Raw genomic sequence first — 16,639 nt, forward strand, 5'->3', positions numbered from 1 at the left:
TTCCAGTCAAACACGCTGCGTTTTGTTTGGTTCTGTTGCGTGGCTCCAGTATACATTACTCTCCCTCAGGCCCAGTCCGCATACCTCAGAGTAACCTAATATGCATCGTTAAATTAAAAACACAATTTGAGTTTGGGGGTTTCATTTATGGTTAGAAACATGAAATGTAAGGAATTCAGTGAATACACAAACTAAATAAAATTTTGGAAACGTTTTTGCAACTAGCTTGTGCTTGCTGTTTTACAGATGAAATTTAAATTCTGTAGAGATGAGTCATAATTTGGGGTTCTTCGATTAGCTCAGGGTTTTCATTTAAAACTTCTGACCGTTCTTGTCTTTTGGTGACCAACAGTCTATACCTTTTATTTTCAATTGTTCTTTTAAATTTTCATGCTTTAACCTACATACAACTCATTTATCAGCAAAATAATTGTATTTACCTCTAGGTTTAGGAAAGAGTGAATCCTGTTTTGCTTTAGGTTAGGAAATGTTAAGTTTGGGTTGCGTTGGAATTATGTGTGAATGATCTGAATTTGGATTTTGGCTTTATTTGCCTTGGGGTTATTTTTTTACCTGGTGGAAGAGCAAAGAGTTGGAAAACATTTGTATTGTTTAAGGCTAGATAGGAAGCTCAGCTCGGCCCCAGTGAGCCTCTGGAGAGCTGGGCAGACAAGCTGGAGCTCCTTTGAGTTCTCTGGATCCTAGAACATTCCTCTGAATGTGGAGTCCCAAATATTTGCTCCATTGAGATCGTTCACATTTTAAAAGTTATTTTTTCACAAGAATATTTCTTGTGAAATATAAAATACCATTTTTTTCAAATGATAGTAAATGAAAATCAAATCAAAATAAAAAATCATTTTTTCACAAGAATATTTCTAATAACTCTGAGGAGTATATCATATTTTACTCTGCATGTGTACCTCATTTTTACTTTAGAAGTTTAAGATTAGGAAAAATGTAGTATGGACCGGACTAAAGTTAGATATTTAAATCTTAATTTAGCTGTTAGCTTGATTTTGTGTAGGTTTTATTTATTAAACGTCAAAATGAAAAGAAGCAGGAAAACATTTAGATTGTTTATAGTCAAAGAAAATGAAGATTTGAAATAGTACCCAGATAATTTAGGGCAAAGTAATTCTTTGTCCTAAAATACTCAGCTTAGGGCAAAAACTTCTGTAGTGTATTTTTGAAGCATATTGGTTTTTTTTCCTGATTACAAAATGATATATATTTATTAGGTTTTGAAAATAAAGAATTGTACACAGAAGAAAGTAAAAATAATTATAGTCTCACCCTTTAATTATTGCTATTTGTTATATTTCCTGAGTTAACGTAGTTTTGTTAATAAGTGTTTATGCCATGCACAGATACCTGTTTCTGTTCAGATTAGGCCTTTTTTTTTTTTTTAACATTATTAAGCATTCTTTGAAAAGATGGTTTTTAATGGCTGTATGCTTAGTAGCCCATTGTTTGGAAGGCTTATGAAGTACTTCACCATTAAGTCCAGGTTTTTGTGATTATAAATAAATCCGTAGTGGTGGTGTTTCCTTACCTGATGAACTGGAATACATCTCTGAAGGTGGAATTACCAGGTTAAAGGGTATGTGGTATACATAGGAAACAAACAAATTTAAGGCTCTGTAAAGAATGTGTGGTCAGATTCTACCCTAAGAAGATGGTGCCAAAAGTATCGTTTCAGCTTTCACTTAACTACATCTAGGCAGTCTGTCTATTTTTGGTTTCACCATTAAGTATGGATACTTTTTTTTTTAAGTTCATTTATTTAAGTGATCTCTACACCCAACCTGGGGCTCAAACTCAGGGCCCCAGATCAAGAGTCATGTGCTCTTCTGACTGAGCCAACCACAGGCACCCCTAAGTGTGGAGACCTTTTAAGCCATTTTTAAATTTAACCATTAGTCTTAAGGCCATACATAGTTCAAATTAAGAGGCGAATTGCATGAGTCATTTTAAGAATTGAGTGAGACCTTAAATATCACATATATATTAATTGAAGGAAAAAATACATAACTTCTTTGTTCTCGGCTTTTTCCTCTGGTTATTTGAGATTATGTTTCTCTAAGTCACCTCTGTGCCTTATGCTGTAAGGTGTTGATACTATAGAGAATTAGGCCAAGAGATAAAGGCAGCAGGCTCTTTGTTTACTTGTTTTTTAATTGGTACATATTCCCTGAATTTTTATTTTCTTTAATAGTTACTTACAAGTTTTATGGAAAACAAAAAGCCAGTGAGACTGGAATACACATTTTAAATCTGGGGAAGATAGTTCAGAGAACAGGTTCATTTTGTCCCATCACTTAAACTAAATTTTATAGATCAGTGTTAGTGTGTAAATTACCAGTATTACCTTAATTGATTTGAACAGACTGCCAGAGTCACTAGAAAGAATGTGAGAAATAGACTTAGGTAATTGTTGAAGTCATGTGTGTATGCTCTGCTCTTGGAGCCCAAGTGTGGTATGGGCATATTTGTATTAAATTTAGCTTACTCTTTAATTAGAACCATGCTTCATCCTGCTGTTTTTATAAAATGGTAGGAGAATTCTGAGGAGTTGGTGTTCTGCTGGTAACACCCAAGGTTTTCGTTTAGCACAAGGTGTGCAATGATTCGGAGTTTCGGAACGAAGCGATCAGCAGCCTGTAATTAATAGGACCTTGGAATGTTCCGTCTGGAAGGTATCTTAGGGCTAATCAGTGGTACATCAGAGGTTCTCAGCAGTAAAGAAAATTTCGCCCAAGTGCATGGAGGCGGTGGGGGGGTAGAATATTGCACTAAGCCCATTATAAAATGCAAAATTAAAGGAAATTGCAGGACAAGACAGGCTATCACATGTCAAGGACATGTGCTTACCGCCTGCAGCACTGGGCCACCCCTGACCCTGGACGAACTGAGTTCACTCATCCTTGCTTTTAGTATCACGTCGGTGGAAGATGAAAAGTTGAGCCTTTCCTTTTACTGACAGAGAAGTAAGGCCCAGAGAGGTTAAGGATCCTACCCGCCTTACACAGGAAGTTACTTTGCATAATGGGAACTGCAACCCATGTCCCCTTATTCCTAGTCTAACACTATTTAACAGGTGTTTAAGTACTATATTCTTCATACCAAAATTGTGTTTCATATGAAGGTTTTCAGTGACACTCATTGGATTAGAGAGTACCTCAACACTGGCTCGTGGCTTATTGAAAAAAATGATCTGTGAAAGGTCAGTCTTGTGATAATTTCAGTGAGGCTGGGCATTCAGAAGCTAGTTGTGTCCTGTGGAAGGCTGGCTGGCTGGCTACTTCCACACACAGGAGCCCAGCTGAAGTGCGTGGGGCCTGCAGGGGGACGGGGGGTTGCAAATATGTCTCAGGCCAGGGCCACAGCAACAGCAACAGAAGGGTGTCCCCTTCTGGTAGAGCTCATTAGCACCAAGGATAGTGGTTTTATCGTTATTTATGCACATGTAATTTACTCTTCTCTACTGGCCACTTTTGTGTCCTCTACAACACCTAACACAGATAGGGTGGTAGATGACACCCTCTTAATACTTGCTGAATTAAACTTGTTCATAAAGTGTATGGGATTGTATACACATCCATGCTGACTTTTAACATTAGTACTCTTTTATGGGAGGGAAAATGGAGCTCAGCTAACCAAGTTCTTCTGTTGACATAGAACTCACCTGTACAAGGACAGTTTGCTGTATATATCATGTTTTCATTTAAATGCAAATGGTGCTACCTCACTGATTTAACCCATGTACCAGCTCATTAATAGGATGAAATGTTATGACAGAAGAGATTTTCTGAGAAAAGTTGATCAATCATGCAGGACTCTATAAAACGTGGACTCATATTAATAATAATACCAAGAAAGAATTTTTTCATCTATCCTGTCTTTAGAATTCACTTGAAACTGGAACATTATTGAGGATTTGAGGGGAAATGTGGTCTGGTGCTATGATTGCATAAATGAAGAATAGTTTTGAGGTTTTAGAACATAACCTAGAAATTCATGATTTTTTAAATGTATGTACATATGGCTGAATGGAACAAATATTTGCTACAGACAATGAACCTCCTGAAAGTGGGATGTGTGAATGGGTTGCAGCTGACAAGAAGGGACAGTGGCACACGGTGTGACCGATGCTGGCATTGTAGTGTCTTGAGTGTGGGGTGAAGCTGAGAACAGTGGTGAAGAAGGGGGAAGAACCCTTGTATAAAAGACTCCATTTCTCTTTTCACTCACCAATTCAGTGTTTATAAAAAGTGCCCCCATAATGTTGCACATGACTTTGTACCCTTTTGAGAAATTTTATTTAAAATTGTTCTGCAAACTCAAACTGGTAATTCCTACTCTATGAAAGAATAAAGGAGAGCGAGAAGTAATATGTATTAAGCCTTTGAGTTCCCCCAGCTAAGCACGGAGCTCACACTGTTTTACTGAGACCTGGCAAAAGGGTCCTGAGACATAGCTTTCATCTTGTAAGTACACCAGCCCTGGGGCTGAGTGTTTACCGAATGGTCCTTTCCATGCAGACCGTGAGCTCCAGAGGCAGGACCGTGTCTGCTTTTGCTCGCTGGCATGAACCCGTCCCAGGCGCTCTTCTGGCTCGGCCCAGGAGGGTTTTGGTCTCCTGCACACACACGTTGGAAGACCCACATGAAGCTCCTGGCTCACCCCCTCCTTAACCCTTCTCTCAAAATAAACATGCTAGTGCCTTGAACTTCCCAAAGCAGAAGTCTGACTCAGTTGCACAAAAATGGACAGTAATACATAGATTGCAGTCCCCTGCCCCATTTTTACAATAAAAATTTCAAAATTCGCCAAAAAAACCAGAGAGAACAATGAGCACCTCCACCTAGATTCACCAGTTGTTAGCGCTTCACTGTCCCCTCTCCTCTTCTCTTTTCTCCTTCCCTCTCCCCCTCTCTCTACACAAATGCATTATATTTACAAGATTTTTGGCTGAACCTAGGTTGACATAATCTGAAGTTCCAAATTCTAATTGCTTTTTAACGTTTTCTGAAAGTACATTATAGACATTGTATTTTATTACTTTAGTCTCTTTTAATCCAGATAGCCCCCACCCCTCTCCCTTGTTCCTTTTTTTTTAATAGTTCCCCCCCCCCTTTTTTTTTTTACTGTAACAACCTCAGTTAACAGTGCTGCTCCCTGTGCCAGTGTTAGAAGACATAGGAGCAGACTATGCTTCCCGACGGTTCTTCGTGGAGCCTCAGCACAGCCATGGTGGGAACGCGATAATGGCGTCAGGAGCACCCTGACGCACCCGAGCTCACTGTTGGCGCGAGCTGGATCACATTGGGTATTTAATATGAAATCTGAACCAGTGTAGTTAGAGGCACAACAATGCACCTATTAAACTGCAGAGCCAGGAAGTAACTTCATCTGTGGAAGGAGGGTTTGCAGCAAGGGAGTACCGCTGCTTTTGCTAAAATGATTTTGAATTTCCAGATACCCGAATTAAACACATATGAGATTGTATTTTTCTTCATGTATGTCTGTGATGTCGTTACACAGCAGTCAGTTTTCATCAAAACATAAATATTTAAGTCACGATTTTTCCTTTTCGATTTTCTTCATCTAGAAGGAGCTGGCAAACAACTCTGACTGTCCTCAGATGTGTGCCTATAAGCTGGTGACCATCAAATTCAAGTGGTGGGGACTGCAAAGCAAAGTAGAAAACTTCATTCAGAAGGTAAAGGGCTGTTCAAAATGCAGTGACTTAGATTTAGGTAGCTATTAATGGGGTATTTTCTGTTAGCACCACTCTTTCTCACTTATGAGGTAAAAATTATTGCCTCTGTATAATTCCTCTCTGTGTTTCTTTTTTTTTTCCCCCTAGAAACAGCAAAGACAAATGCCAGCAGGTTTTAAGGGGCTTTCTTTGGGGAAGAGCATAGGAGTTTTTTGTTCCAAGTCCTTTCCCGATGGTTTGCCCAGCTGTTCTGTAGAGAGCCCTTTCCACGTACAGCATGGGGGACCTGGTGTCCTGGCATCGGCTGGAGGGAGAGGCCAGGCCTTCCCTGCTGAGGGGCTCCTCTGTCCCAGCTCAGCTGTCCACCCACTCACCCCTTCCACACATCTCTCTTGACATACACTTTCTTACATATTTTGCACTTTCTTGTGAGATGTTTTCTTTAGAGGTCCTTACTGAGAATAGTTACACTCTGAACCTAGGGTGACAGAATCTGAAGATCCGAATTCTGATTACCTCTTTTTTATGTCTTCTTTATTAAAGTGAAAGTAACATGGACAATTTGATCTAGAAAGGGGAGAATTGAAGCTGTGTAAATAGGTACACATGTTGAAAACACATAGGGAACATGAAAAGTTTCTTCGGTGTCTACTTTTCCTGTAGTATGACTATTTCTTCTATTACCATTATTAAGAAACCGCTGGTACGCCTCTGAACCCACAACTGCTTGTATCTGTTCCACCATAACTTTTCTGCTGTTAAGCTGGAACCGCTCTGACATTTTTTTTAAAAGGGTCCTAATGTGCTGGAAACTGTGGTTACTCTTGGGCCTGCTTACAGCTGGCCCACGGCAGGCACTCTACAAATGTTGGCTTCCTTCCTTCCTCTTGGATCATAGTAATAGATTAACAATCTAGTTCGTCACACGTGTAATTGATGAAGTCCCTTCTGTTCGTGGAAAAAAATTTTGGAGTTGAAGATTGTCCAAAAGTATTAAAGTACTCACTGTTCAGTGCATTTTTCTCTCTTCTTGGGAAAGTTAAGTAAAATTTAAATAATGCAGCAATTAAAACCACTCATTATGTACATGGTTGTGTGTGTGTGTGTAGTGACAGTAACATGGGAGTATAAAAGTTGATGGAGAGTGTGTAATAATTCTTGATTTAAATAAACATCTTATTCCAAAGAACCATGATTCTTTAGTTTCAGTACACATTATATTCAACCTCACAGTATTCCTTTGAATTGCAGAGAAGAATGACCGTGGATAGTCTATAGTAGAAGAAATCGAGTTGACTTTTGGTCACTGAGATTTAGAAAAAGGTAAAAATAGATCAGGTCTAACAGGAGTTGATGTTGGATCAGAGTGTGCGTGCCATGTTTTTTTCTGTTCCTCATAAATTGTGCTACCTTTGAGAGGAAAGATTGTTCCACATTTCACAGGGAGATTTTTCTTTTCTTTTTCTTTTTTTTATAAAATGATAATGGGATGGAACTAAGATCTCCAGTAATTGACAAAGTGGTCTTTTCAAACCAGGTATATGGAGATTGCATGGGTTAATTGGGATGTAGAAAGTTAATATGTTATTAATCTTAGATTTTTGCTGTCTTACACTACTATTCTTCTTTGTTTTAAAAGCAAGAGAAAAGGATATTTACAAACTTTCATCGCCAGCTTTTTTGTTGGATTGACAAGTGGATTGATCTGACAATGGAAGACATTAGGAGAATGGAGGATGAAACTCAGAAAGAACTAGAAACAGTAAGACTTCCCTGTTTGTGCAGATTCTCTCATTGCCACTTTCTAAAACTGTGTGCGTGCTGAGTAAGTGTAGATTTAGGATTAAGAGTGTCATTACAAGCCGTTTTTTAATATTTATCCTCATCAAAATCGGGTGCCTTAGACACTAACATCCCTCGCATGTTCTGATTTCTCTCTTCTTGAGCATCTTCCATGAAAGCAGAGTAAAGCTTTATTGATCTAGAGTTGGTTACCTCTAAGATGCCCAATGGTTTTGTATTCTTTGTCATGCATCAGTTGTCTCTGATGGTACTTGGTTCATAATCCTTTTAGGCATTCACTTGATCAGACCAAGTTACCTTTGGCTCATTTTGTTATCACTGTAAGTTACTGATGTTAGCACAGTAAGTCCTGCTTCCCTCTTCTGTAGAAAAGATGAGCCTAGCCATACTGTCACAGATGCCAGAAATGCCTCCTTCCCTCCCACAGCTAAGCACTGAATCCTTGGCTCTTCATGAGCTTTAGGCAGAAATTGAGGTGATGCTTGGGCCGGAGGTCAGCATGCCATGTTTCACAGTTAAAGCTCCCGCCCACCATCAATGAGCAGGGCAGGCCCTGCATCATGGTGGGTACCCCCTTTCTGCCAGGGATGGATTCTTCCCACTTCCTCTAAGTATCTGGTTTTGCTTTTGCTCCGGACTACACTGCTTTTCAGTTGAAAGTAAGGCCTTCCTGGGGGCAAGTGAACCCAAGGAATGTCCGGGATAGGCTCGTGGTTTCCATGCAGTCATCCAGAGTCCTGCCAGCAGTCCCAGTTTTGGAAGCCCTGCAGGCGGGAGTGTTTGACAGACGCCTGTGTGTGAGGCAGGACCCCCGCTTAATCACAGGAGAATGGCGGCAAATCAGGTTCTTTGGCACAAAAGGAAATCTATTTGTCTGGCACACAGCATCATAAAGAATCTGTGTTTAAAATTGCTTACTTTTGGTGATTACAGCAGATCTGCTTCTAATTAGCTTTATACAAACCTTCTGAGAGGACTAGGACGTATTTTCTTTATAAGGCAATAAAATGTTTTAACCTTATCTTATACAGAAAGTAAACTCGCGGCAGTCTCCAACTTATGAATGGATTTTGTTCCAAAAGTTTTTAAGTTGATTTTTTGGAATTTGGGACATGTTTTACCATGGAGACAACATAATAAATTGGAGTTTGGTTTCTAGGCCAGACAATAGAAGCCTCTTTGACCTCCGTTTCTCATACTAATAGTATGACTCTGAGTCCTGGATCTCGGGAGTAGGGTGATAGAATGGCAAGCATAGAGAGCTCTCCCTCACCCCCATAGTTTTAGGCTGGCCCCTAATATTTAAACCGGCAAGAGTAAGTCACGGGTACTTCCTTTTTTCCCCATGCCCCTCTCCCGCTTCTTTCTCCCCTTTTTCAAGAGTCCAGTGCCCTTCTCTAAGAAACACCCCTGCTCCTGCCCAGTTTTAGTCCCTTCTCCCCTGCCTTGCCTGATTCTGCTCCCTCTACATGCTCCAGGCCCCAGAGATACCTGCCCCCTGTCCCCAGCTCCTCTGAGCCGCTAGGCTCTGCTGAACATTAGAAAAAAAGCAGCGTGATGACACTCATTCTCACTAAGCTCACGGCATAGCCTTGGTATCTTCAAAAAGGATTTGCCAGTGCTGAGATAAAACAAAACATACTTATTTTTCTTGGTTTGAACTCTCAAGAGGGAGTTTTGGTTTTGATTTTGATTTTTTTTTTTTAAGATTTTATTTGAGAGAGAGAGAGAGCGAGGGTGAGGTATGGAGCCCTCCCTGGTTGGAGCTCTGAACCCTGCCTACCTCTGGACTTCTCGGACAGAACTTGGGTGGGACCTCTTCCCTCAGGAGAGTGCCCTTACTTCCATCCCAAGTTCTCAGTCTCAGGACACAGAGCATTCCCAGTGTAAACACAGTGAGTGCCCCGATGAGGAGTGGGGACACTCGCTCCTGTCTTTTACCGCGGGCCTGCAGGCTCAGCTCCTTTCTTCTCCATGCAGGTCCGTAAGGTAGACAGGTAGTTACACAGAAGCCCCGTTTATTAGAAGATATCATCCTTGTTGTGCCTACATGGCTCAGCCTGACTGATTCCCACATGATGTTGGTAGAAATCTTTTGTTGGTTCAGGGTTTGTGGGTACATGGCCGTTTCTTTGTTAGATATCTCAAAAACATTTTAAGGCAATTTCAGCATTCTGTGCTGATCATCGTAACTTAAAATCCCATTTAAGTTATTTTGCTCTGGGTCATTGGGGAGTGCTTTATTCCACATCACATTGCTGCTGCTTTGAGCCCTAACAGTTGGTTTGTTAGTGTCTTCAGACTCTGGGCAGTAGCATGCCTGCAGGCCAAAGCGCCTACCCAGAAAGCACCTGCCTCATGATGAGGCTTAACACTTCCAAGTCTTCTCCACCACCCAGGGATTTCCCCTTTTCTTGAGGTCCTGTTTCCCTGACACCTGATGATAGAGTTTGATACATTGTAATTCTCTTCTTAATTTGCAAATATTTTAAGACTTGGATATCGCTCATACGGGTTTTGGCTCTGGAGAAAAGGAACAGCATCTTGAGAGCTTAGGCATGACAGGAATGCCCCTGCCTGGAATCCTAAAGAGAAATACGGGTTTAAGGCCCAGCTGCTAAAGAAGTGCTGGGGGTAAACTTTCTGCCTGTTTGTTCACAACTGGCACTTCTGGGGGTCGGGGAGAAATGTTGAGGTTTAGAAATGTGTTTATTACATCTGTTCCTTTTTCTGTCCATTCTTTTCTGATTTTCTCATTGAGTTTTTTTTGGAATTGTCTGTGGTCTGCTATTATGAATGCCTGTCCTTTCTGATGCATCCTTATGTCCTTTGTTGTTTCTCGTACATTGTTCCCATGCTCACTTGTTCTTTCTTTTGTCCTCCCTCTTTTAAATAAACTTCCCATAAAGAACTCCTCTCAGGGACTCTAGTCTCAGAAGCAGCAGAGGTGGCCACACCTCGTGTCTTCCTGTCTGCTCTAGGGACTAGGAAAATGTGAATCAGACCAGGGCATTTTCTCACATGGTATTAGTGAACAACAGTTCATTTACCCTTGGCTGTCTTTGATAATTTCATACCATCATTCTGCAGGCTTTTGTTTCCTGGATTCAAGAATAGATACACATTTTTTGTGTTATTGTAAGAAAAGCCTTTTGCAGGATTTTCCTTAGATAACCAACTTTACTAGAGGGGCCTCAGAACTTCATTCTCAGTGTGGATGTGGTTATGAACAGGCAGCGGTCATTCACAATCTTTCCTGGATCTTTTTTCTGCCTTTGCTTACTAACCCAATTTAGAGTCTGTGATTTCAGCAGCTCATGATTTTATTTTACGTTTAGATGCGTAAGAAGGGTTCCGTCCGAGGCACGTCGGCTGCTGATGTCTAGATGAGTCCCCTGTAGGGTCAGAGACAATATCAAACTGTGTAAGTGAAGACCTGGGTAAAAAGAATGTTTAAAAACCAATACCTTGTTGGTAATGGGTAGTTAACTTGCTGAGCAGAGACTAAGTATTAAATGTGGTTTAATTTTTAGAATTTAAAGAGATACATATTTTAGAGATTGACGTGGAACACTTAAGTTATTATTCTGTAAGAGTTTTATCTGTGGAACAGGTTGAATTTTGTAATCTCCAGTTAGTTCTTAGTGTTAGGGCCAGAAACCAACTGCCAGGCATACTCATTCATCACGTAGTGTTGTCCTGGAAGCCAGCTGATTCTTCATTGATGGCCAGTTAATTGACCTATTTCTCAATAGAACTGCATGTGGTTAGTAAGGAAATACGTAAAAGCATTTTAAACCAGAGATCCTCCGTCCCATATCAGACGGGCAACCTTAGTGATTCATTGTAGTTGAAATTTTTTCTGAACATCTCAGTGTCTTCCTTCATGTTGAATCTTCAGTTACCTCTACAGTTAGCTTTAATATGTATAAATACACTTTGGCTTTCACTATAATATAAAACATTTCTATGGCTTTATTTCCCTAACACAGATTATATGCTCAGATAAGAGATTTTCCTCGAGGGGAAAAAAGAGCCTCAGAATCTACCCCACATACCAAAACCAGCATGAGTAAACCCAAAGGGACGGTGCACTGCTGCCCGTTGTCACTGTCGAGCTGCAGTGTTGGTTGAGGAAAAGAACCAGACGGAACCCTGTCCTCACGCACTGTGGTCCTTTGCTGCCCTCTCACTGTGCCGCCTGCTCTTTAATTACCGGACAGGGGAGAAGTGCAGTATTCAGTTGTGAACACAAGGAGTTGTATAAATAAGAATGAAGAGACTGCCCGGATTCCACCAGAGCCCTGTCTTTAAATACAGTGTTCATGTAAAAAAAAAAAAACAAATTATTGCTACTTTTGTTAAGTTCTTCTAAGTTCTGTGACTTATTTCCACTTCCAATTTATTTTCTCCCTGATGAAACAAAATGTTATGTCATAGTGAGACCAAAATCTTCAAGAGATTAAGTTTTTTAAATGTAGTAGTTGGGGTATGTTTTCTGCAAAAGTTTTGCCATGTTGAGGATTTTTTTTTTTTTCTGCAGAATGTATGTGACACGATAACATTTTTTGTGAGTCTGTGTTTTAACATTGCCCTGTCTTTCGCTTTTTTTACAGTTACGTAATCAAGGTCAAGTGAGGGGAACAAGTGCAGCCAGTGATGAGTGAAGAAGGATCTGACCAGTATCTGGCAGTGCTGACGTTTCCCAGATGTGTGCTTGTGATGACGTACTCACAGGTTCCCAACCACGTGTGTGTGTGTGTGTGTGTGTGTGTGTGTGTGTGTGTGTGTGTGTGTGTGTGTCTGTGGCTGCATATAAAACGCATGTAGAGCTACAGATCAAGATACACACACTTGTGTATATATGTACATACAAACATACTGAAAGGATTAGTACAATTTCTCCAAAGTACTGTACCTATCTTCAAGAATGCAAAAGAAAATATTTTCAATATATATACCTGGAACAGATTTTAATAATTATCAGAGTAATACCATTAATGGACAAATTGACTGCAATGTAATACTAGCTGGTATGTTTCATAAATGTCAAATTGTGGACCAATATATTTAGCCTTTTATTACTTTTCTGTTCTTTTAAATCTTCCTGTTCTTTTAAATCTTACAAATTTTTATTTTAGTCCCATAAGCAACAGACTCCCACAGAAAAATTTATTCAAAATCTTTTGGTATTCCAGTGAATCTGGAATGTGAACTCTGAATGTATTTATAATGATTTATTTCTGGATGGTTATTATCTTAAATTCAAATTGGACAATGTCTATTAGTAAGGAGTATAGTTACCAGCCAATTTTTACTTGTTTGCCCTGAGGGGAAAAATCCTTTAAAAAAAAAATTCTGGTTTTTATTGGATTTTTGTATTTTAAATTTCAATATTTTTCTACATCAAACCTAGCAAAAATGGAGATTATGGTTTGTGATTTATAATAAACACTATACAATTTTCAGGCTACTCTTAGGCAAACAAAGAAATTGATGAAGAAATGAATAGCATCGTAGGCTGTAGGAAAACTTTCGGAAGTCGAGCACTTCCATGGAGTCTTGTTTCTGAAATGACTGTTTTCTGAAATTAGAGCTTGGAAACTATGCAAATGATCTAGATTCCTCACAGCTGACAGGCTAGAATACAGATAGTGGTGACGGTTTTGTTTTTGTTTTTGTTTTTGTTTTGCGCTTTTCATATTGAAATACACCCCGAGGGGGAGACGCTGCCTTTGAGATAGTGGAATTTCAGAGGCAGCACAGGCTGGTCTCCTTGCCTGGGAGGCCCTGCTGAGGGGCCAGTGCTCCGCCGCCCATGGGGAGGACACCATTGGAACCTGTCACGAGTGAGCATCACGAACGTGCTGTTAGCAGCTGCTGCCACCTTGTCCTCCTCCTCCTCTTCCTTTAAGAAAGGCACCATAGCTAGGTAAGATTTTTATCAGCTCTCTCTGTCCAAATCCAGGTTTTCTCCTGTCAGTCCTGGAAGCTTGACTAGAATGATATTGTTGGAGCCTTCCGGTCACAAACTGTCTTCTTTAACCTCGTCCTTCCTGCAACATGCTGGCTCCTGTAGTCCTATCACGTTTGTAATCTGACTTGCTGACAGTCCTGCCCACCCTGCTCCTCGTTTTCCCACACGCCGTGTCCCCACTGAGGTGGTGGCAGTGAGTCGGACGAGGGTGTTGAGGATCACTGCCGCACCGCGATGCCCTCTTAGCCTTGGCTCCGAACCCCACGTCGAATATGTCCTCCGTGTACTCAGGATCAAGACTGATGTTTACTCTCTGGGCACTGTTATAAGATAGGTGTTGTCAAAGCATAATCATTGTCTGCAAAGTGTTTGGTGCAAGGAAGATTATTGCTAATTTTGTGAAATAAAGAGTCTCACTCTCTCCTTTTAATGGACTAAACTCTCACTGGCATCTGTAGCTTCGTTGGGAGCTTGGGCGCACATGGAAATCCATGCCCAGCGCACGGATTCTAATGTTTTCCTAACAACTGTGGAGATTTGAGGGAATGCGTGGTGAATGTAAAATACCTAGTTTACTTGGCAGTCTCTTGTGTAAATTACAGTAAAACAAAGTAAATGAAATTGAAACAAAAAATAAATTTGATCACAAAATGCCACTTGTGTGCTTGAGTGGTGGTTTCCCCAATGCCACGTCTAGGTTCAGCACACTGTGGACCACTTCTCTGCCGCTTTCTCAAGAAGTCTCTGTTGTGCGGCCCTGCCACTCTGGGAAAAATAAAGGAAAAACATGGTTTTTAAAAATTTTTCACTGCCAACTCCTATTCATGAAATGTGTCTATACCATATTAACCTGTTACATTTGTTTTCTTAGATAATTTTCTGCTTTTAAAGTAAGCAGAAAGCTAAAGAAGGGTTATTTCTTAGCAGTCTCAGAGGTTTTTTTTTTTTTTAATTATGTTTCAAGGGGAAAAATAGGGAAAACCCATAGTATTTCTAGAAGCACTCAGTGAGGATTTTATCATCAGCCTCTGATTGTTTCAAGATGGTGGCTTTTTGGTTTGGTGCGGTGTTTCACCTCTCCTGAGATCTTGTCATTTCCACTCTTCTTGTTTTGGGACACCTCACAGCTATTTTCTCGTGGTCCCATCTTACATTCTAGAGCTGCTCAGCATTAGGAGAGGTGGCCAGCTACATGGATGGGTTCATACAGAATGTTATATTTCCAGGTGATCTTTGTTTGTTTCCTGAGGTGATTTTCTTAGTGTTTTATCTCAGAGTTAGCGTTTGCGTTTGCAGAGCCAGTCTGTCATTCGGGATGCTGAGTGCTAAAGCTCAGCGCTTTGGTCTCGCCAAAGGCAGCAAGATGAATAAAAGCAGCACACAGTCCAGTGTGGGAGAGAGACACACGCACAGATAATTACAGTTCAGTAGGATAATTGAAAGAGAGCTTAGACGTCATCCACATCGTGCAGTTGCGAAAGCAAACGTTCAGGCCGAAGGCGGCTGGGCAGGGCGGCAGGGACCCAAGGAGCCCAGGGTGTTGCTCTTGGGCGGGCACTGCCAGCAGGGGGCCTGGGGTCAGGATCACCCCTTCTGGCCTCTTGCTGAGTCCTGGAGTACCCAGCTGCAGAGTGTTCAGGGTCAGTGTCCCTGAGCATATGGGGCGCCCTCACTCACTGTGATCTTTCCCTTCCTGTTCTGTTGCTTTACCAGACTGCCTCTTGGTTGGTCTGAAATCACAGTGGACCCAACACCTGGCTTTTATAAAGCTCACCTCTCTCCCCGTTTCCAACTTGCTAAACTGTATAGTTCCACAGCCCCACCTCCTCCTCACATCTTGTCTCTGAGGAATAGACACTAACTGTTCATCTCCTCTCAGCTAGCTGCATTGACAAGGGGTCAGCGTGTAATACCCTGTTCTTGACCATTTGGAAGGAGAACGTTGTTCTGCCTGTTCTTAGACCCTCCAGTCCGACATCCGGAGAGCCACCGAATGTTACGATGTTTTATGACTTAGGATTTTTTTTCAAGTTGCCCTCACTGGCAGTTGTAGAGTTTGGGACTTGGAATGGTTGGGAGGGAGGGAAAGTGCTAGGAGACAGGTGGAAGATTTCCCGCTGAGCTTGGAGCATCCACTGCCCGCAGGGAGTGCTTCCTAGGAATCCTGCCAGGGTCACTTGAGGTTATGTCTTCTGACTTGGAAATACTAAGCAACAGCAGGTCTCTTCAAAACCAGTTCTTCAACTAGATTGGATTGGGAAAAGTAGAAATTGCGGCTATTCCAAGGCCGTGTCATCCGACGCCATGCTAGGCATTGGAAGCAGTGCTCAGCAGTTGGAGGCACCTCATACTTTGATGCCCATCCCTTTTTTCCTTCTGAAAGTGCCATGTTGCCGGCTTGTTGTTTAAAAGGGATTCAGAACTAACTCAGTTTGCTTCCCCAACTCCCCAAGATCGCTTGCACTCCCCTAGGGTGGTGGCAGTTGGGGAGTGGAGGACCCCTGCTTCTGACCTCCTCATGGTTTCTCCTCCATCGAGTTAAATCACAAATTACAGTCTGTCCCTGGATGACTCTCTCCCCAGGCATCTGAGGGGTTCCCAGCTCTTGAGTATTTGTTCTGTCCTGCTAGGGCTACTGGTTCGAAAAAATTCAGTGCACGTAAACCAGAGGTTCTCAGCCCTGGCAGCACCCTAGAGTCACGTGGGGGAGCCTTTAAAAGTATAGGCTGCCCACCAGTTGCCTTTTCTATGGCTTGGGGTCAGTGTGCCCTGTTTTCAAAGGACAGGGAAAGAGGGCCCAGAGAATTCCCACCCTCTTCCTAGGAGATCACTGAGAAGACCGCTTTGTCTCCAAGCAGTCAGACTCCTACCCAGTTGACAAAGCCCAAGTACTACTTGCTCCATGCAGCTGGCCTTAACCTGGCGTGGTCTCTGCAGCAGCCCGCATCCCTCATGTGGCACCTGTGGACTCCGTGCTGCCTCAGTAGATTAATCGATGCTGTCCATCTTCTGAGTCTGTGTGTTTTGCATCCCAAGTTAGCTTGGGACCTCCTGTGGGCAGGAGCCACCATTGTCCACCCCACCCCACACAACCCCGGTTGCCTCCCCCGATGGGCACTTGGACTCTGAAACCG

The 16,639-nt window shown here is 41.7% G+C and overlaps 1 protein-coding gene across 2 annotated transcripts in view; it reads left to right on the forward strand.

Moving 5' to 3' along the window:
- PITPNB (phosphatidylinositol transfer protein beta) overlaps positions 1-14,127 on the forward strand; it is a 62,940-nt gene extending 48,813 nt beyond the window's left edge. The window contains exons 9-12 of one of the 2 annotated variants that reach the window (XM_028124688.2): positions 5,615-5,725; positions 7,365-7,487; positions 10,867-10,952; positions 12,145-14,127. In XM_028124688.2, the coding sequence (XP_027980489.1) occupies positions 5,615-5,725; positions 7,365-7,487; positions 10,867-10,914 (282 nt within the window). In that variant the 3' untranslated portion in view covers positions 10,915-10,952; positions 12,145-14,127. The remainder of the gene's footprint in view (positions 1-5,614; positions 5,726-7,364; positions 7,488-10,866; positions 10,953-12,144) is intronic. The other variant, XM_028124687.2, reaches the window with a different exon arrangement.
- Positions 14,128-16,639: the final 2,512 nt, after the last annotated feature.

This window comes from Eumetopias jubatus, unplaced genomic scaffold (assembly GCF_037043125.1).
Source record: "Eumetopias jubatus isolate StellerSeaLion01/CBP00866 unplaced genomic scaffold, mEumJub1_p1.0 scaffold_16, whole genome shotgun sequence".
Taxonomy (NCBI): domain Eukaryota; kingdom Metazoa; phylum Chordata; class Mammalia; order Carnivora; family Otariidae; genus Eumetopias; species Eumetopias jubatus.